This window comes from Dendrobates tinctorius, unplaced genomic scaffold (genome assembly GCF_039654945.1).
Source record: "Dendrobates tinctorius isolate UK_male_01 unplaced genomic scaffold, ASM3965494v1 ptg000090l, whole genome shotgun sequence".
Classification (NCBI taxonomy): domain Eukaryota; kingdom Metazoa; phylum Chordata; class Amphibia; order Anura; family Dendrobatidae; genus Dendrobates; species Dendrobates tinctorius.
Genome location: NW_027361758.1, coordinates 3,020,425 through 3,043,031, shown reverse-complemented (window position 1 = coordinate 3,043,031; position 22,607 = coordinate 3,020,425). Strand labels below are relative to the sequence as shown.

At 47.0% G+C, this 22,607-nt stretch overlaps 1 protein-coding gene across 1 annotated transcript in view; it reads right to left on the bottom strand.

The window, feature by feature from the left end:
- Positions 1 to 22,607, bottom strand: part of CFAP251 (cilia and flagella associated protein 251) — a 128,958-nt gene that overhangs the window by 60,523 nt on the left and 45,828 nt on the right. The window contains exons 12-14 of the mRNA XM_073585997.1: positions 19,781 to 19,975; positions 12,542 to 12,792; positions 4,070 to 4,221 (exon numbers count right to left, since the gene is read on the bottom strand). Of these exons, the coding sequence (XP_073442098.1) occupies positions 4,070 to 4,221; positions 12,542 to 12,792; positions 19,781 to 19,975 (598 nt within the window). The remainder of the gene's footprint in view (positions 1 to 4,069; positions 4,222 to 12,541; positions 12,793 to 19,780; positions 19,976 to 22,607) is intronic.

Here is a 22,607-nt window from a genome sequence, read left to right as displayed (position 1 = left end):
AGGGTATGTTTCCACGTTCAGTATTTGTTGCGGATTGGACCCTGCGTATAGCCACAGCGTCCAATCCACAGCATCCACATATTACAGCATAGTGGGTGGGATTTTATGAAATCCCATCTCCACTATGCATTCTAAGATACAGGTGGCAGCCCTGCGTAACCGGACATGTGGCGCGTCTTTATAGACTGCAGCAGGTCTATTTATCTTGCGGAGACACTCAGTCTCTGCAAGATAAATAACACAGTCTAATGTATAGGATGCAGTGATTCCGCATGTGTTCAATGAACACATGCGGAATCACTGCGCGTGAAAAGCCGGCAGCGCTTCGGACGGAGCGGTAACGTGCCGCGTCCAAAGCGCTGCCGGAAAAAGCCTGTGGAAACATACCCTAAGGCAATGATCTCTTCTCTTAACTTTTTGCTCAATTTCTTGACAACCCAATAATACTTGTCAACTAGTGGTCATTACCCATAGCTAAGATTCCTCAGGAACATTACCAGAAGCTGGCGACTGGTTATGCATCACGCTTGCAGCAGTTCATAATAGCCAAAAGCACTAAATAAAGACTTGTCAGGAAGGGATAGAATAATTTTTAGTCTGCAGTGGCATTTTGTGTACACTTTGGAGAAACCACTTGTTGCATTAGTTGGGTTGAGCTTGTTCTTGTTTGATTGATTCTTTGCAAACAACCAAACATTTATATATTTTGACATGAACCTAATTTGTAGTGGGGGTTGAATTTTTAATGCGTCTGTAAGGCTGCATTTAGACAGCCCAATTGCAGCCGTTAAATGACCACCTACTGGCTACATGTAAGCCAGTCATTTAATAGCCTGTTTAAACGGACTGCCGCACTTCCATACACATAGAACATTGCTAATACGATCATTCCTTGCAGATAAAAAAAAATCATGTCCTTGGCAGTGTATGTCCTGAATACACAGGTTATCATCCACTCCTGGTATGTAGCCATGGTTAATCTCAGATTAGATAAAATCATGTTCTGGGTTTGGCTTTTACTTCTGATGTTTTTACCATTGATTATAATTGCTCATGCAGGCGTCCATCGATCTCAGTCTGATCTCGGACCGCAATGCACGGATTGGCTGCAGGTCTCCCCGACTCAAGCATGACAGCCTAATAGAAATACACGAAGCTGCCATACGCCGGTCAGGAGACAGAGGGATCGGACACAAGACCAATGGACATCTGAAAAATTCCACTAAACATATATATAGAAACCTTATAAGGTTACATTTAGAAAAATACTGGCGTTTTTAAATTTTACATTTCATGCAGCCTAAAGCATCACTCTTTTTTATTTTATCAAATGAGTGGTGTCACTTATACAAGTTCCCGGCACCTAGTAGAATATTGCATTTTTCGGATTACATGATGCACTTTCCCCCCCAAAAAAATTATAATCCAAAAATGTAGCTTACCGGCTGCAGTGGAGGAGGGTCCCAGGGGCGCTACTGCAGGAAGCTTCTGGCGGCGGCAGGAGAGGGGTGATGCTGCGGGTCCCAAGCTGGTAGGAGGTGTTTGGCATTGCGGGGGCTCCACTAACATTTTGTGAAAGCCCAGAATCCCCTGCGCTTTCATTGTCGTGGACTCTGGGAAAATGGCTGCCGAAGGCGGATCATGCGCAGATTGAAATATCGGCACCAAAATCTTGTCTCCAGAGATCTCAATGGCGCATGTGCCACCTCCGGTGGCCATTTTCCCGGAGTCCATCGCACTGAAAAGTATGGAACGTGCAGGGGCTCCAGGCTTTCACAAAATGTCAGCGGAGCCCCGCACTGCAGAACACCACCTCCTACCAGCTTGGAGACCACAGAATTGTCCCACTCCTACCTTCGCCGAACACCTCTTACCAGCCTGGGGCCCACAGTATCACCCCACTCCTACCACCACCAAACACCACCTCCAACCAGGCTCGGACCTGCAGCATCTCCTGCCTCCACCTGGGACCCAACGCCACTCCCAAAGTAAGCTATCGTAAAAACGGATTATCAGATGCACCAACATTTTATTAAAAACATTTTATTCCTATTTTCCTCCCCAAAATTTGGGGTGTGTCTTATAATCCGCAAAATATGGTACTTGCTAGCTGCGGTCTTCATCTGTTATCGCCGTTGCTCCTATTGTCTTCTGCAGGTGGTGATCTGCTGGATCGCGCCAGTGTTTGCTGGGCAATTTGGAAGTCACAACTCAATGTAAGTCTATGAGAACCAAAATGAGGCCAGAAGGAGTCTCTCATAGACTTACATTGAGAGCTGGTGACCGTCACCTCTAACTTTCAGTCAGTCAGAAGCTGTGGCTCAAGAGATGTTAGAGCGGTACTGGAGCAGAAGAAGATGGCTGGTAAGTATAATACTAGGGGAAGGGAACATGGATTAGTCCACTCCAGCACTGAAATAAACAATCGCTGGATGGGTGCTATAAACAACCAAATATAAAAACAATGAAAAAAATGAACACACCAGCGCCTAATCCATTAACAGCTTAGTTTAAAGCAGCTGGCAAACAGGCAGATGAATTGTGCTGCTCTGCCACACAAACAAACCAATAATGATTTAAGAATTGCCGCGCTGAAAACGCTGTACAGCCTGGGTTATAATAAAACTGACGCACAGTATGTGAAAAATCCACAAATCGGAGTACTCACTGATTTGTGTGCTGTGTACTCTCTGTAATCCGTCTCTCCATAGAGGCAAGTAGATGATAGCAGACTGTGCTCAATGCAGGGAGCATCCTCCCCTTTGCCTAAATTACCCCCTGAGCGGGGAGCTGCAGTACATGGCGGTCAGCCTCTGCCGATGGCGCCGCCATGCAGTAGCGTGGCGAGTGGGGGGCGTGGTATAGTGGTGACGTCACCGGTCTGCAATGGCGGACATGTGCAGGGGCCAATTCCGACGCGTTTCGGGGGAATCTTCCCCCTTTCTCAAGGTCTGGTTGCTGCACTGCCGCTACCTCCTTATAACCCCCCCGTATCACCACGCTATGCTGGCAACAGAGTGCACATGCTTGAAAGCCTATTAATATAAAAAAGATCCCTTACTGAATACCTATTGTAAAATACATAATAATGTACACCATGTGGGAAAAAAAAAATAATAATTTTTTGGTTGTGTATATAAAATAAAAATGAAAAATAAAAATGAAAAACTTTATTATGATATTTAATATTAAAACTCGCTTAAAAAACATGCTTGAAAAAAAACAACCTTTTTTTAAAAAAGATTTGCTTACTCCAATAAAATGAATTATTTATTTATTGTAAAAACAATATCAATAAATAATGTATATAAAATATTATATATAAAACCTTTTTGTACCCAATACTGTTTAATTAAGATTATGCAAACGGGAGGACGCTCCCTGCATTGAGCACAGTCTGCTATCATCTACTGGCCTCTATGGAGAGACGGATTACAGAGAGTACACAGCACACAAATCAGTGAGTACTCCGACTTGTGGATTTTTCACATACTGTGCGTCAGTTTTATTACAACCCAGGCTGTACAGCGTTTTCAGCGCAGCAATTCTTATTATCATTACAGATATAAAAACACTATGTGAAAGAGCCCTAAATTAATGTTTTTCTCGTAGTTGTATCAGTTGTGTAAAACAATAGAAATGTCTTACATGGGTTAGCTATTGTGAAACACATTACAATTGTAAAAAATGTGAATACTGGTGGCAACATACCAGGATCGGCACAAGGATATGTCTTGGGGCAGAACCTTCCATCTTTTGCTATTTTCTAGAAAAATGTGCAGTCAAGAAAGAAAGGTTTGCTAACAATGGGCTGCGGTTTCACATAGTGAGAAAAGTGCACAGAGACTCTAATATGTTGTATATATTCATGTTTTCCCACACGGTTATTAAATTCTACATAATACAGGCCCTCTCTTAACTACACTTATGAAAGGTATATAATATGGAACAGAATATAATGGTACCTTGATAAAAACAGAAACAATTCTTTGAAAAACAAAGAAAAGTTTTGGTTTGAAACATTGAGTATGTAACCTAAATATGTATATATGGCTCCTCAGATACTTACTGCTGTAGCAAGGTATTGTGAATTATGTGAGAAAGTGACATGGGTGATTGGTCCTTTTGAGTACTTGAACTGTTCTTTGGTTTCATCTTCCAATGTCACAGCATCCAAGATATGTACACTTCCATCTGTAAAGCCAGCTGCCAAAAAGAAACCTGAAATTCAAGAATGAGATCCATAAGTGTCCCACAGAGGGAATGGGAAAGACCATGAAAAGACCGAGGTAGAAAGGAAAAAAAAAGTGAGACTATGATGCATAAAGGCACAGGGTCATAAACTCTACAACCACAGAAATGATCTAATGACCATAGACACAAAGCAACACTGGCGGACTAAAATCACTCACATCATGCACAACATTTACGCCACATCACATGGTCACCAATTTCACGACAAGTCCTGTGGTCAAGGTCATTAGTGCTAAACCCGAGAATAAATCCCTGGATCCTTGGGTGGCAATCTGCGGTAGCTGCACTTCTGTCACTTACACAAGGTATCAGTCTCTTACGGACAAGGAGCCCCTGGATGTCCACCCAGACTAAGGCTAGTAGAATAGGGATCCATTTATAAAGACAGATAAACTGCCTGTAACAAGCACTTGTTGATGATATTGCAAGTCAATCGGTGATTATTCACTTGTAGAACGTGTTAATAATGATGATTTTTTCCTTAACTACCATGGTTTTCCTCCTCCCCATATAGTTTCAATAATCCCAATTACAAGTGACATGTCTCTTTGCACAAGATGTGTTGACAATAAACAATTTTTATGCCAGCATACATGATGCAATCAACAACAAAGGTGAAAATGATCACTTGTTGTTTGATCGCTGGACATGACAATGACTGTGAATGATCGTTTAGACCAGAGATGTCAAACTCAAATACACAGAGGCCCAAAATTAAAAGCTTAGACAAAGTCGGGGGCCAATCTTGATATTTATGAAGAAAATGTCTATAATCGAGGAAGTTTTTCCTTATAAACAAATATAACGATGAACCTTTTCATATGGAAACAAACTTAAAGGGGTTGTCCCTCAAACAACCCTCCACACACGGTATGTACACCTCAACACAGTATAATTCCCCAACTGTAATCCCCACACAGCCCTCCAGACAGTATAAAGACACGCAAATAGTGCCCCATAGAGTATAATGGCCCTCACATAGTTCTCCATACAGTATAATGGCCCCCACAAAGTGCTCCATACAGTATAGTGGCCCCCATATAATGATCCATATAGTATTCTGGGCACCCCATAGCGCTCCATACAGTATAATGGGCACCAGATGGTGCTCCATACAGTATAATAACCCCACAGAGTGCTCCATTCAGTATAATCGGCCCCACATAAAAAAAATAAATAAATACTCATCTCTCCTTGCTTCAGTCTCTGCAGTGCATCCTCTGACCCTTTAAACGGCTCGGTACAGTGGACGCGTTGTAATGACGTCATCTATCCCACTGCACTGAGACGTCTGATGCAGTGGGAGAATGATGGCGGAGGGAGCGGGCTAAATATACTCAGCCTGTTGGCCAGATTTGCCCAGGCCAGAGTTTACCATATGTTGTTTAGACCATTATCAGGAAGTTATCAAGAGCCCCTTGACAAGGCTGACAGAAAAAGCAACCTAGCGATAAGTGCAAAAAAAAAATAATGGTGTACATTGCCAAATAGTAGGATTAGTGTGTCCATGAAGTTTCTCCTTAAAGTGAGCATAAACATATCAGCATGATGGTGGTAAAAATGATCATAAATTGGTACACAATAAATAGGACAATAATTATCGTGAATATTTGTTTAGAAATATAATGAATGATTGGTCCATAATAATAATAATAATAAATTATATACAATACAGACCAAAAGTTTGGACACACCTTCTCATTCAAAGAGTTTTCTTTATTTTCATGACTATGAAAATTGTAGATTCACTCTGAAGGCATCAAAACTATGAATTAACACATGTGGAATTATATAATTAACAAAAAAGTGTGAAACAACTGAAAATATATCTTATATTCTAGGTTCTTCAAAGTTGCCACCTTTTGCTTTGATTACTGCTTTGCACACTCTTGGCATTCTCTTGATGAGCTTCAAGAGGTAGTCACCGGAAATGGTCTTCCAACCGTCTTGAAGGAGTTCCCAGAGATGCTTAGCACTTGTTGGCCCTTTTGCCTTCACTTTGCGGTCCAGCTCACCCAAAACCATCTCGATTGGGTTCAGGTCTGGTGACTGTGGAGGCCAGGTCATCTGGCATAGCACCCCATCATTCTCCTTCTTGGTCAAATAGCCCTTACACAGCCTGGAGGTGTGTTTGGAGTCATTGTCCTGTTGAAAAATAAATGATGGTCCAACTAAACGCAAACCGGATGGAATAGTATGCCGCTGCAAGATGCTGTGGTAGCCATGCTGGTTCAGTATGCCTTCAATTTTGAATAAGTCCCCAACAGTGTCACCAGCAAAGCACCCCCACACCATCTCACCTCCTCCTCCATGCTTCACGGTGGGAACCAGGCATGTAGAGTCCATCCGTTCACCTTTTCTCCGTCGCACAAAGACACGGTGGTTGGAACCAAAGATCTCAGATTTGGACTCATTAGACCAAAGCACAAATTTCCACTGGTCTAATGTCCATTCCTTGTGTTCTTTAGCCCAAACAAGTCTCTTCTGCTTGTTGCCTGTCCTTAGCAGTGGTTTCCTAGCAGCTATTTTACCATGAAGGCCTGCTGCACAAAGTCTCCTCTTAACAGTTGTTGTAGAGATGTGTCTGCTGCTAGAACTCTGTGTGGCATTGACCTGGTCTCTAATCTGAGCTGCTGTTAACCTGCAATTTCTGAGGCTGGTGACTCGGATGAACTTATCCTCCGCAGCAGAGGTGACTCTTGGTTTTCCTTTCCTGGGGCGGTCCTCATGTGAGCCAGTTTCTTTGTAGTGCTTGATGGTTTTTGCCAATGCACTTGGGGACACTTTCAAAGTTTTCCCAATTTTTCGGACTGACTGACCCTAATTTCTGCTTTTTTCTTGCCATAATACAAATTCTAACAGTCTATTCAGTAGGACTATCAGCTGTGTATCCACCAGACTTATTCACACAACACAACTGATGGTCGCAACCCCATTTATAAGGCAAGAAATCCCACTTATTAAACCTGACAGGGCACACCTGTGAAGTGGAAACCATTTCCGGTGACTACCTCTTGAAGCTCATCAACAGAATGCCAAGAGTGTGCAAAGCAGTAATCAAAGCAAAAGGTGGCTACTTTGAACCTAGTATATAAGACATACAGTATTTTCAGTTGTTTCACACTTGTTTGTTAATTATATAATTCCACATGTGTAAATTCATAGTTTTGATGCCTTCAAAGTGAATTTATAATTTTCATAGTCATGAAAATAAAGAAAACTCTTTGAAAAGTGTGTTTAAACTTTCGGTCTGTACTGTACACACACCTCAACATTGAAAATAAGGTTCTTAATGGTTGTTTGAAGTATGTTCTACTGCACTGAATACAACTGGGTGCACACATCATCAAAATCAACTGCTGGCAGCTCCCATTGCAATAGAAGTCCCAGACATGCTCATTGGGAGACACGTCTGGAGATGCTGCAGGAAATGGTAGCACGTTTAGTTCATGGAGCCTGCTTATACATGGCTATACACTCACTGGCCACTTTATTAGGTACACCTGTCCAACTGTGTGTTAAGACTTAATTTCTAATCAGCCAATCACATGGCGGCAACTCAGTGCATTTAGGCATGTAGACATGGTCAAGACAATCTCCTGCAGTTCAAACCGAGCATCAGTATGGGGAAGAAAGGTGATTTGAGTGCCTTTGAACGTGGCATGATTGTTGGTGCCAGAAGGGCTGGTCTGAGTATTTCAGAAACTGCTGATCTACTGGGATTTTCACGCACAACCATCTCTAGGGTTTACAGAGAATGGTCCGAAAAAGAAAAAAAATCCAGTGAGCGGCAGTTCTGTGGCCGGAAATGCCTTGTTGATGCCAGAGGTCAGAGGAGAATGGGCATACTGCTTCGAGCTGATAGAAAGGCAACAGTGACTCAAATTGCCACCCGTTACAACCAAGGTAGGCAGAAGAGCATCTCTGAACGCACAGTGCGTCGAACTTTGAGGCAGATGGGCTACAGCAGCAGAAGACCACACTGGGTACCACTCCTCTCAGCTAAGAACAGGAAACTGAGGCTACAATTTGCACAAGCTCATCGAAATTGGACAGTAGAAGATTGGAAAAACCTTGCCTGGTCTGATGAGTCTCGATTTCTGCTGCGACATTCGGATGGTAGGGTCAGAATTTGGCGTAAACAACATGAAAGCATGGATCCATCCAGCCTTGTATCAATGGTTCAGGCTGGTGGTGGTGGTGTCATGGTGTGGGGAATTTTTTCTTGGCACTCTTTGGGCCCCTTGGTACCAATTGAGCATCGTTGCAACGCCACAGCCTACCTGAGTATTGTTGCTGACCATGTCCATCCCTTTATGACCACAATGTACCCAACATCTGATGGCTACTTTCAGCAGGATAATGCGCCATGTCATAAAGCTCGAATCATCTCAGATTGGTTTCTTGAACATGACAATGAGTTCACTGTACTCAAATGGCCTCCTCAGTCACCAGATCTCAATCCAATAGAGCATCTTTGGGATGTGGTGGAACGGGAGATTCGCATCAGGGATGTGCAGCCGACAAATCTGCGCCAACTGTGTGATGCCATCATGTCAATATGGTCCAAAATCTCTGAGGAATGCTTCCAGCACCTTGTTGAATCTCTGCCACGAAGAATTGAGGCAGTTCTGAAGGCAAAAGGGGGTCCAACCCGTTACTAGCATGGTGTACCTAATAAAGTGGCCAGTGAGTGTATATCTATATATAATGTGGGGATCCACGCTCTCGGGTAGGCATTCGGTAGTGTTCACACAGGCAATGTCGTTTTGTCCAAACATATGCAGTTTGCTTTCATAAAACTGCAAGGAATTCAAAAAACAAAAACAGAGTCTTCAGGGCACAAAAGATATAACAGAAAATAAACAGTTAATTTAGCAGGGCACATATGTCAGTTTGGGCTCACCAGAGCAGATTACAGTCCTTTCTCCCACCTTCACCCTAAGCTGCAGCACATTCCAGAGGCAAACAGAAGTATTCAACTCCGTGTACAGTTCACACTAAACAGGCTCTGGCTTCCACATGGTTCTCTTCAGCTCTAACACACAGACTGCTCAGGTTTCCTAGCTGTCCCATGCAGTCTCCATTCAGAGATGGACCCTAGCACGTCATTTTGTAGCTGATCACTCACCAGCAGCAAACTCCAATCTGCTCAACATCCAGCAGACTGATACACCAAGTATACACAAGCCCTGCAGTGCTACGCGACTTTGCTACATAGCCCCCCTGCCCAAAACTGGGGGGCTGGGTACCATCTACATCTACCAATACACACAGCAAACAGGGCCTTAAATTTACCAGAGCACGAGGTAGGCCAAAGTACACATGCTCTGCTGCCTGTATATTACAATGACACTCACTGCCTATAACCTGTATTCTCTGCTACACATGCACTGATACTGATCTGTGCTTAGTACCAGGGGCGGGACTACCGCGGTCGCAGGGGTTGCAGCTGAGACGGGGCCCTGAGTGTTTAGGGGCCCGATCGCAGAGCTGCAGCCGCTCATTGGCTGTGCAGCTCCTTGCTGTGAGTGGCGCGATGGCTGCACACAGGACCTGTGATGAGGTCACAGGAGGGGAGGAGTCAGGGGGTCACGTGATCAGGAGCCTCGTGTATGCAGGACTCTGCCGACCTGGTTGTCATGGTGCACTGCTAGATGAGGGTAAGTTTATGCGTGGGGTCAGGACTCAGGAAGGGTTTACAGGGTGGATGTAGCACAGCTGTGTGTGTATGGGGTGTACTGAGCGGAGCCGTGTGTGTACGAGGTGTACGGAGCAGAGTCATGTGTATATGAGGTGAGCGGAGCCATGTGTGTACGAGGTGAGCAGAGCAGTGTGTGTATGTGGTGAGCGAAGCCGTGTGTGTACGAGGTGGGCGGAGCTGTGTGTGTACGAGGTGGGCGGAGCCGTATGTGTATGAGGTGAGCAGAGCCGTGTGTGTGTGTACAAGGTGTACTGAGCGGAGCCATGGGTGTACGTAGTGGAGCCATGTGTGTACAAGGTGTACGGAGCCGCGTGTGTATGAGGTGAGCGGAGCCGCGTGTGTATGAGGTGAGCGGAGCCGTGTGTGTACGAGGTGTGCGGAGCGGAGCCGTGTGTGTACGGAGCGGAGCCGTGTGTGTACGAGTTGTACGGAGCGGAGCCGCGTGTGTATGAAGTGAGCGGAGCTGTGTGTGTACTGAGCGGAGCCGTGTGTGTATGAGGTGAGCGGAGCCGTGTGTGTACGAGGTGGACGGAGCAGAGTCGTGTGTGTACGGAGCGGAGCCGCGTGTGTATGAGGTGAGCGGAGCTGTGTGTGTACGAGGTGTACGGAGCGGAGCCGTGTGTGTACGAGGTGTACGGAGCGGAGCCGCATGTGTACGAGGTGAGCGGAGCCGTGCGTGTACGAGGTGTACGGAGCGGAGATGTGCGTGTATTTTGGCATAGGGGGGTCCATTTCAAAGTTCGCACCGGGGCCCATAACTTTGTAGTTACGCCACTGCTTAGTACACTACATCCTCCTCTCTAGCCAGTACAATGAAAGCAAATTCACCATTTACATCATGTGTCCCCTTGTTACCACAGCCAATTCCTGGCAGCATACCGAACTACTGATTGCTACAGCTTTAGCTCGTAAGCCCCAGTACCAGGGAAAATCTCGACAAATAATAATAGCATGTAACTAGTCCTTGACCACTTCCAGTTTGTGGGGCACAAAACCACAGTCTGTACGTATGTCGACCTGGTCCATTGGATAGTTCTTGGCATTGTAAGGTGGCTGCCAGACACATAGTGGATGGGAGATATGCATCACAGAGATGGAAGACCTCTGTGATGTTGACCTGGAGTAATGCTCTAGTACACATAGTACTAAAATTGGTGAATTGGCCATGACAGGGCCAGGTTTGATGTGAGCAGCTGAGGAGTTGGGAGGCACAGCTGCTCACCATATCTTTGCCCCTGGGTGTGGTTCACATTGTAAAATGGTTTGTCTCACACATGGTCTGTATGTGGAGGTGTGGACACCTCCAGGATTGTGTGCCATTACTAATGGCCTTAGAAATTGGACTATAACCCAATCGAGCTTAGCTTTATGTTTCATATTATGCCGGACAAAGGCTGTATTTAAGTTTTCCTGTGGTGCGGTTTATGAGGCATTAGATAAACCAGTTGGTCTTTTACATAGAAACGGTTCCTGTGATACCTCATTGCGCTTCTGAGTCTGAGTAGCATTGTTACAGTGTTTACATGGCTACACCTTACCCCCAACCACTTTAGCACATGCGGAAGTGCGGCCCCTACCAGAGTCAACAAAATAACCAAGTCACGAAATTCTGTCACTTGGACACCGTTCACAGTCACCTATCATGCCTGAGGCCCCTTGCCAGATTGAGGAACAGTACTCAAGGCAGAGTAAGCAAAGAAGCAGTTTCGATGGACAATGCTGCAGTCCATTGGTTCTGGGATTTGGTCAACTCCATCTCTCCATACCGAGGTGCTATGGGAAGCTCGCTCCTGACATTGGAGAACCCGGTTCTCTTCCACACAACTCTATTACACAGACGGCTGACAGTTCTCACGGCTCCCCTCAGCCACACCAGTAACACCTGACACTGCAACAATGTCACCTTCTGGCCTGACAGCTCATCCGTGCTTTCAGACTGTGCTTGCAATGATGTGGCTGCCCTTACCCATGACATTAAATTTTTACAGTTTACAACCACCTGTGCTCTTTGGGACTTTTCGCCTGCATCCAAAACACCAATTGTAGGGATCCATGGTATTAGTTACGCATTGGGTAGCATTCACACAGGCAATGTGGTTTGGGCCAAACGTGCAGTTTATTGCTTTCATAAAAGTCCAATGAATTCAAAAAACAAAAACAGCCTCTTCCGGACACAGAGGTATAACAGCAGATAAACAGTTCATTTAGCAGGGCAGATATATTTCAGTGCGGACTCACCAAAACAGAATACAGTCCTTTCTCTACAGGCTGCAGCTTTCACACAGTTCTCTGGAGCGCCAACACGCAGAATGCTCAGGTTTCTTAGCTGACCCATGCAGTCTCCATTCAGAGACCCTAGCATTTCTTTCTTTCAGCTACAGCTCACATTTTGGCTGGTCACTCACCAGCAACACACTCCACTCTGTTTAACATCCAACAGACTGACACACCTAGTGAACACAAGCCCTGGTTCTTAGTCAAAGCCATCCAAGTGCATGTAATTAAGACCTGTGGTGCTGGAATTTAACCCAGTCATATGTGGCTTTGCAGATAGATAGATAGATAGATAGATAGATAGATCACCTGAAGGGTCATATGCAAGGCAATGTAAGGATTTATCCTTTCCAAAGATCCGGCTGATGAAGCTTTTATGATCTTTGTAATCCCAAACCTTCAAGATTCCATTATAACTTCCAAGAGCAATCTGCGTCTTGTTTGGGTGACAGGCGAGTGCGTGAACAGCATCAGTGGGTTCTTGTAACTCCTTCTTCAGCATTGTACCATCAGTAAACACATGCAGAACCATACCATCTGATGTGGATACAATGAAATTACTGAGACAAAAAGGAGAGATTAACATTATTCTGTTTACTCATTCTCATAAGAAAGGTGATATACTTCACAATTACCTATAACGGAGAGTTCTTCTTTACTTTGATAATGTTTTAATCCATACAACCATTGGTTCACAGCACTGATTGCAAGTTTCAGAGAAAAATATTGCATTGCTGTAACTTCAATGTTTCTCTTTAGGAATAAAGTGGTTGGGTGTGTATCGTTAATATTGGTGTTGCAATTCTGCAATATTTATATCACCTACACAGTAAGTGTAAGCAATGTGACATCTATTAAAAATTAAAAACCTTTGTAACTTTTTTTTATTTTACAACCATTTAAATTGCAAGCTGGTCAGTGGTGATCCGAGTGCCGAGACCCCACTAATTGCTTCAAACCCTCCTCCCACCCCCTCCTGAGAGGTGCACAGGTCAGGAGACAAGAACGAAAAGCTTCTGCGTGAAGGAAAGGAGGAGAATGGATACAATAGAATGAATTTTCTACAATGCCTACGCTTTATAATGAATCTGTGCCACACTCAGACAGGAGCTATTCTCTCCTGTCACCTGAGCTGCACACTTCTCAGGAAGCTTTAGAGCAACTGGTTGAGTCTTAAAACCAGATCACCACTGATCTGCTAGTAATTAAAATGGTATGTATATTTAAATTTTTTGGAAAAAGATTTAGTTGTTCTGTAATGATGTCACAGTGTAACCTTAGCTTATCCTATGTTATGAAATCAGCCTATATTGAACCTTACAGTTTCTTACGAAAGTCAAATATCACCAATGCAATATTGAGGCTCATGCACACAGCTGTAATATGGCTCTGTACAAGCTCTGAATAGAAGTCTAAGGGCAGAGTCACACTGGTGTATTTCTCCTGCGATAATCGCATCGCACTGAACAGACTGGCCGGCACCTCTCCTGACCTGAGCATGAGAGCATAATGGATTACTATGCAGCTGTCAAGCTCAGGTCAGGAGAGCAGACAGCCAGTGCGAGTTTTACAATCCGATTCTCGGACGAAAAATACGGCAGTGTGACTCTGCCCTAAGAGGCAATGCTGGACAACCAAATGCAGTTTTTTTCTGTTAAAAATTAAAGAAAAATCCTATAAAAAAATAATAGGTATTAGACCTACCGGTAATGATGTTTCCAGGAGTCCATCCTGACAGCATCAAGGAGGACGTCCTCCTCCTCCTTACAGGGACAGGAAAAGCACACGAGAGGTTAAAAGGTTCCGTCCCACCCAATCGCCCTCAATGATTTGACAAGTACCACAGTGTGGCTAATGCACGTAAAATTTTAATGATACAATCATATTACAGCATATGACATGACATAACAAAGCCTAGCATAACAGGGAGGGAACTACCCGTGCTGTCAGGATGGACTCCTGGAAACATCATTACCGGTAGGTCTAATACCTATTTTCCAGGACGTCCCCCAGACAGCACCATGGAGAGTACCAAAGCACCTCCCCTAGGGTGGGACTACCGCCTGGAGAACCTTTCTCCCAAATTTGGTCTGCTGGCTAGCCAGCACATCAAGCTTGTAGTGCTTGTAGAAAGTATTAAGTCTGGCCCAGGTTGCTGCTGTACAGATCTGATCAACCGAGGCGCCCGCCCGTTCGGCCCATGAGGCCGATACTGCCCTTGTAGAGTGGGCCCTTATTCTATCCGGCGGGTTCGCGCCTTCCGTCTGATAGGCGTCTGAGATTACTGATGTAATCCATCTGGCGATGGTTGCCTTAGAGGCTTTTTTCCCCCTATTTTTACCCGAAAAGAGGACGAATAGATTTGGGTCAATACGCCAACTATTTGTGGCTTCTAAATAGTTAATAACCGCGCGTCTCACGTCCAGTGAGTGAAGACGCTGCTCTTTCTCATTACGAGGCTTGTCACAGAAGGATGGCAACACTATCTCCTGGTTTATGTTTTGACAAGAGGCTACTTTTGGGATAAATGCTGGGTTTAATCTCAAGATTATACGGTCTTCTCTGATCTGGAGATATGGGTCTCTGGTGGACAAGGCCTGGATTTCCCCTATTCTCTTGGCCGCGGTAATGGCTACTAGGAAGGCTGTTCTGCGAGTGAGAGTCGAGATGGTCATTTCCTCACTTGGGATGTGGGGATCCCTACATAGGAATCTGAGCACCAGGCCAAGGTCCCAAGGCGGGGTGAGCTGCCTAATCATGGGGCGAAGACGCTGCGTGGCCTTTACGAATCTTACTACCCAGGGATGAGAAGCTAATGGGTAATCAAAGTAGGAGCTTAAGGCCGAAATCTGGACTTTTAAAGTGCTGGGCTTAAGACCTTTATTAAACACTGACTGTAGGAAGTTTAAGATACTAGGGAGGTCAGGGGTACCCACCACGAGGTCAGACCTGCCACCGTCCAGACAAAATCTCTTCCAAATCTTCCGGTATATTGCGGATGTAACCGGTTTCTTGCTGGCCTGTAGGGTAGATATGACTTGATCTGATAAGCCCTTTGCCTTTAAGATGTTCCTTTCAGGATCCAAGCCGAGAGGTGAAGCCTTGCTGGATTCGGGTGGCAGATCGGGCCCTGGTGAATGAGGTCTTTTTCCTCAGAGGTAGTTCGACCGGGCTTCCCACTGCCATATCTCCCAGTAGGGGAAACCAGCTTCGCTTTGGCCAGTATGGAACCACCACTATTACTTCTGCGCTGTCCTTGCGGATCTTCCTTAACACCGCCGGTATGAGCGTTAGTGGCGGAAAAACGTAAGAGAGGGGTTCTTCCCAGGTCTGGCTCAGGGCGTCTACGCCTTCCGGGTGGTCCGCCGGGTTCAGGTAAAAAAATCTGGGGACCTTTGAGTTCCTTCGATTTGCGAACAGGTCTATACTGGGGTCCCCCAACGTTGACACAGTTGATGAAAAATTTCTTCGTTCACCTCCCACTCTGTCGTGTAGACCTGTTGTCTGCTTAGGTAATCTGCTACCACATTCTGGGAACCCTCTAGGTGGACTGCTGTTACCGAGAGGACAGTTCTTTCTGCCCAGGAGAATATTCTTCCTGCTAGTGCCTTGAGCAGTTGGTGCCTGGGCCCTCCTTGGTGCTTCAAGAATGACACTGCTGTTATGTGGTCGGATAGTACCCGGACGTGTCGATTCTTTAGGATCGGTCGGTTCCGCCACAGGCCTTCCCAGACCGGGTAGAGCTCCCTGTAGTTGGAGGATCTGTTTCCGATTTCTGCCAGCCATCTTCCCTGGAAGATTTTCCCTTCTACGTGGGGTCCCCATCCCCACGTACTGGCGTCTGTGGTGAGTACCACGTATGGAGAGGTTGTCCATAATACGCCCACCTGGAGATTTCTGGTTCGTGTCCACCATCGTAGTGATTCCCTCACTAGTCCTGACAGCCTTATGGGTCTGTCGAGTGAAACCTGACTTCCATTCCATACTGCGAGAATCTGCTTTTGTAACAGTCTCGAGTGGGACTGGGCCCATCTGACACAGCAGGCCGTCATTAAGCCCAGAACTTCCATTGCCTCTCTTAAGGCCCTTTTACATTTAGCGATGTACCAGCGATCCGACCAGCGATCCGACCCGGTCAGGAACGCTGGTGCATCGCTAAATGATCGCTAGTGAGCTTCCACACAGGAAGATCTCACAGCGATGCAGCAGCGATGCAGCGCACGATACTCACCTTTCAGATGAGGCGATTCTGACGTCCTCCCGCCCGCCTCCACGCGTCGCTCGTCTCACACAGCAGGAAGCCCAGCAGGAAGCAGACGACGAGAAATGGAGCCGCCCGATCTCGCGCGAAGAGAGACAGACAGCGGGGTAGCCAGTCGGAGGTAAGTATCACACATAGCGATATCGCTAGCAATATCGCTATAACGTCACAAAATCGGTGACGTTTTAGCGATATTGCTAGCGATATCGCTATGTGTAAAACCCCCTTTATGGAGGAGCGATGCGATAAGAGGTCCCTGGCTCTGTCCAGAATGGACTTCTGCCTGCGCTTTGGTAGCAGGGATATCCTGTCTTGTGAGTCTAAGATAACTCCAAGGAAGATCTTCCTGCACTCTGGTATGAGGTCTGATTTTTTCACCCAGCCGAGGAACTCCATTAGAGTTGTTGCTCGGTCCCTGTCTCGGATGAGCGCTTCTTCGGATACTGCCACCAGGAGGAAGTCGTCTAGGTACGGGATGATGACGATACCCTGACTTCTCAGGAAGGCCACTACCAGCTTTGTGAAGATTCGGGGGGCCGAAGCCAGCCCGAATGGAAGGCATTGGAACTGGAAGTGGCAGGTCCCGGTTGGTAATTTGACTGCGAATCTTAGTAGATTCTGGGATGAGGGATGGATAGGGACCTGATAGTGCGCACTCTTCAGGTCGAGGGTGCACATGACAGCGTCCCTGTCTATTAACTGAATTGCGGATCAAATAGATTCCATGCGGAACCTCTTGTACCTTACCCAGGTATTTAGGGGCTTTAAATTTATAATAGTCCGGACCTCGCCGGATGGCTTTGCAATGGAGAACAGGGAGGAGTAGTGTCCCTTTCTCCTTTCTGTCAGTGGAACTGGTACTATAACCTCCGATCTGATCATGTCCTGTATGACTGCCCACATTGCTGAGTCTGCCAGGACTACGGTGGGGGTAATATATCTGTCGGGGGGAGGTGAATAGAGCTCTATACTGTAGTGCTCCGTGATGGTTCTGAGGACCCACTGATTCTGGGTAATTCGGGACCAATTTGTTGCGAAGTGGCGAAGTCTTCCCCCAATACCTATGGCGTCATTGTCTCCTAGACCTGGAGGTTGACGGAAAAAGGGGGGCTTTGCTTCTCCCACCTTGGCCCTAGGAGCTTCTGTATGAGCCTCTATTGGACCTGACCTGGGCTCTAGAGTCAGTCTGTCTCCTATAGATGGGGCCTCTCCGAAAAGGCTGGGGTCGCTTAGGTTTTTCTTCTGGGAACCCTTTATTATCTAGGGCTGGTCAGAATACTCTAAAACCTGAGAAGGGAAGGGAGCAGAGCTTCGCTTTAGAAGCGTTATCTCCTGACCAAGATTTAAGTCAGACTGCTCTTCGGGCTGCATTAGAAAGGGAGCTGTTTCTGGCAGCGAATCTTACTGATTCGGCCGACGTATCCGATAGGAACGCCGTGGCTGACTTCATGAGGGGAAGGGAAGCTAGGATCTCGGACCTAGGAGTCTTATTGGTCAGGTGTTCCTCCAACTGCCCCAACCACAAAAACATAGATCTGGCCACCGAGGTGGCTGCTATGTTAGCCCTGATAAGGGCCGCCGAGGTCTCCCAAGTTCTTTTTAATAAAACGTCCGCCTTCCTGTCCATTGGGTCCCGGAGACTTGATGAATCCTTGAACGGAATGGCGGTCTTTTTGGTGACCTTGGCTACGGGAACGTCGATCTTCGGTACTTCCTCCCATGATCGTGTTTTCTCGGGATCGAATGGCAGTCGACCTTTAAAGTCCCGGGATAGCACCAGTTGTCTCTCCGCCTCCTTCCACTCCTCGCGGACCATCGTCTTGATGCATTCACTTACGGGGAACACTATCTGTGTTGGAGACACGAGTCCTCCAAACATCAGGTCTTGTCTTGATTGTGGTTTAGGAACTTCCTCCATCTGCATGGTGTTCCTCACCGCCTGGACCAAATCGTCCGTGTCCTCTAGTCTGAACAGGTATTTCCTGCCCTGATCTTGCTTGTCCGCCGGGATCTCTCCTTCCTCCTCTGGATCCAAGTCCCGGAAGCCTGACCCCTCCTCGGAGCTTGGTTCGGATAACTCAGCCTCCCACCTTGGACGCTTTTGGCTTGGCCCTGGACTGGGGGACCGCCGCTGCGCAAGGCTGACTCTGGAGACCTGGACTTCCTCCCGTATCAGAGATCTCATCTCGGATAGGAGGGACGGCTGCTCATCTACTATCACCCTTGACATAGGTGTCTGGCAGCTTTACCCTGCATACTGGGCATCTGACCAACTTAGATGTGGCCTTGGCCGGGTGTTTGGCAGCTGACGGGGGGGCTGCTGGGGTTCCCTTATCCTATGATAGAGGATAGGGTAGTCAGGCCCTTGCCCTGGGCTGCGGAGGGTGGTATGGGGAGGGTGATTTGCGCTCAGCGCACTTACCCCTCCATTCGTCTGATCGGCATCCATGCTGTCGCGCTTCCAGAGAGACGCCGGGCTCCTGGAGCGCGTGCCAAGATTCAAACTCGGCGCGAGACGTCACCGAAAGTGACGCGCATCCTCACGCGATAGGCCGGGAATCACTCTCCGGCCACTTCCTCCTATCCAGACACATCCCCGCCTCTTCCTGATGCCGGCGCCCGCCCGACCAGCTGCCTGCGGGGGACCGGCCTTCGCCACCAGGGCGGCCACGCTTGGATCCAAGAGCCTCCCACCGGGAGGAGCGGCTCCCACCAGGAGCGACGTCCTGCTCCTGGCCTTTGGAGCAGAGGGACTCCCCACCGGAGAGTATCGGCCCTGGGCGTCTTCACAGGGGGAAGGATTGGACTAGCCGCCCGATCCCCCTGAGCCCGGTAAGCACTGCTGCACTTCCTCTCGCGTGTCCCTCCATGCAGGGACAGGAAAAACACTGAGGGAGATGGGGTGGGACGGAACCTTTTAACCTCTCGTGTGCTTTTCCTGTCCCTATAAGGAGGAGGAGGACGTCCTCCATGGTGCTGTCAGAGGGACGTCTTGGAAAATTGTGGTGCTTTTGATTGGAGATCATATTACAGAGGTATTGTATGAAGGCACATTGACAGATAAACTATGGCTCTGTAGTATGGAGATGTAGATGACTGTGTAACATTGTAAGGCTCTGTGTACACTGCTCTACATGAAGAAGAAAGCCTGCCCGGAGCTTGTGATAATACAGCATATTATAGTTATATCATGCACCTGAGTCACAGGACAGATTCTCGTCATCTGGAAGAAAAAAATATACAAATAGTCTATACACATGTAACAAAAAAAACAAACAATTATACACCTGATGGCAAACTGGTCTCCCTTGATAGAACAATCTTCAGGGTATCTGGTCTTCTCACTTGCTGCCATAGGGGGACATTTTGAGAAGGACATGGAATGTATAGGTGTCAGATTAAGGTGGCTGTACCAATTTACAAGCTGGAGTTGTTGGTCGTAGAATTTCACATGTCCTCGAGTATCACCAGTGACAAAATACCTGGAGAAAGTAGTGGAGAAACGTGGAAGGTACAACTTATGGTACTACACAAAAACAATTACAATTTTATTTTAATGCAATACCTAAAGACTGTACATTAAAATATATTTTACCCGATAACAAAAGGTGCAAAATTATCAGACATTTTGGATAATGGGACCGTAATAGAAAAGTATATAAAACACACTAAAGATAAAAAAATATAACATGGGGCTTTAAGGAGGTTTTCCTAGAATCAACAATTGGCACCTATGCACAAGATATGTCATATCACTGTGGGCTCCAGCAATCACAGGAATGGGAGATCCGTGTACCCGGTTAGGATTTACACTGAGTAATAAGAATAATAAACCTACAGATTATAAACAGAGTGGCAGTGCACATGGTGAACCAGCAGAGGCTATAAAGGCCCCGTTACACGCAGCGATATCGCAGGCGAGATAGCTGATTTTGTGACACATCAGCGATCTCTCCAGCGATATAGCTGTATGTGACATCCAGCAGCGACCGGCCCCCCCGCCGGGTATCGCTGATCGTGCTGGATCGTCCTGGGCTGTTTTTTTCCATCGCTGGTCTCCCGCTGGCTAGCGCGCATCACTGCGTGTGGCAGCGGGAGCCAGCGATCAGCAACGCTGCACGCTGGTATCCAACGTAAACATCGGGTTTCTAAGAGCCGCGCGGCTCTTAGAAACCCGATGTTTACGTTGGATACCAGCTTGCTCGCTGGTCCTGATCGCTGGAGGGGCTGTCTATGTGGCAGCTCACCAGCGTCAGCCTAACATGTCCCAGCGATCCCATCCATGTCAGATTGTTGGTGGGATCGCTGGGACATCGTTATGTGTAACAGGGCCTTAAGATAGGCTAGGCCATCAATGTATAATCAGCGGGCGTCCAACCCCCGGGTCTCCCACCGATTAGAAGAATGTGGAATACCGTAGCCTCTTTATTAATCCAGACTTCTATACATGTGTGGTAGGGTCTGGCACTGAAGCTCAGGCACTCATGTGAATGGGTTGAGTGGAGCTAAGCTGCAATGCCAGCCATAATCACATATTAACAAGATCATTACTCCCCATACTAACCAAGGATATTTTCAGGTCTTTTTTTTTTCTTTCACAGCACATGGGGCTTAATTTTTATATTCCTTTTCTCTCTCACTTCATTGGGGGACACAGGAAACCAGGGGTGTATGCTGCTGCCACTAGAAGGTTGACACTATGCAAAAAAAGAGTTTGCTCCTCCCAATTAGTATATACCCACCAACTGACAGAAAGCTAATCAGTTTTAGCTAGGTGTCAGTAGGAGGTGGACACAGGGCTGCTCTCAGCCCCATTTCTACCTTTAGGTTTTGTTGTGTTTTATTAATGATTTCTATTTTGCAGATTCAGCTTGTGATTCTGGGCGACGGAGACCGGGAGCACAGTGTGGGATTGCGTCACTACTGTACCCTCTCATGTCTACCAGGCAGGACCCCATGCCTCCTAACACATCAAGAGTGCTTGGGGCATCTGCACGGGAGAAGATGCGGACTGATCTTTCTTTGCCATAGATAGATAGATAGATAGATAGATAGATAGATAGATACTGTATATATAGATATATATATCTCTATCTTCAAGGATAGGTTTATACCAGGTTAATAATTACATGCGTTCTGGTCTTAATCACGGCTCCCTAGGCGGCCTGCGACATCTACCATCCCTCTCACCCCTGTGGCTCCCTGGCTCAAATTTATCCCCGCCTCCGACTTGGGCCTACCATAGGGCTAGGCCACACCCCCAACAGGCCACCCAATCAAGCCCCGCCCACTCCCGCCGACCTAACAGAATGGCCCTCTCTCCCGGGACTCGGGAAAGCTGTGTGCCCTTTTCTCTGGCTCAACTCCCTCCCTGCCTCACCGAGCAGGAAATCTGCACATGTCCTCAGTCTCCACCCACGGTCCGGCGCTGTCTTCACGCTAACTGAAGTCTCAACCTCGCGGCCCACGGTTTCCAGTCCAGTACCCCTGGGGCTCTGCCTGCCAATCTTCAGCCAAGAACCAGGTTCTGTAAGCTCAGTCACTGGGGGGGTCAGCTCTTATCCCCAGCAGCTCTCCCTGGCACATATTCTCTCTCTCTATTTTATCCCTATCCATGTCTAACTCTAGGGAGTCTCAATCCCATCGTTTTACACTTTACATGTTAATCCTGTAACAAGAAGCTACCCTCTAATCAGACCTCATCCCTCTGCCAAAATTGCAACCCATCCAATATGTCTTCCCAGAAGCCCCCCACTGCACGCAATGAGAGTGTGCCACCCCCCTAGTGGGTGACATCTCTATCTCAGTCCGCAGCTGACCTAACCAAAGTATCTCACACTTTGGTCTCAGTTTTGGAGTGGCTTCCTAATCCTGCCCCTGGCCAGCAGGTCCCAATTACCCCTCCGGGTGCGTCGAATGTTACCCCCTCGCATACCCAAAAGGATTCCCCTCGCAGGAAGTCCAGAAGTTCTAAAAAGCGCGCCCGTATTAGTTCACCGTTTACCTCATCCTCGAGGATTCCATCTCTATCTCCCTCCTCCGATGCTTCAGCAGCGCTAGAGTCAGACCCACGTTCTGAATCAGATTATGATCTGGACTCCGAACAAATCTCCC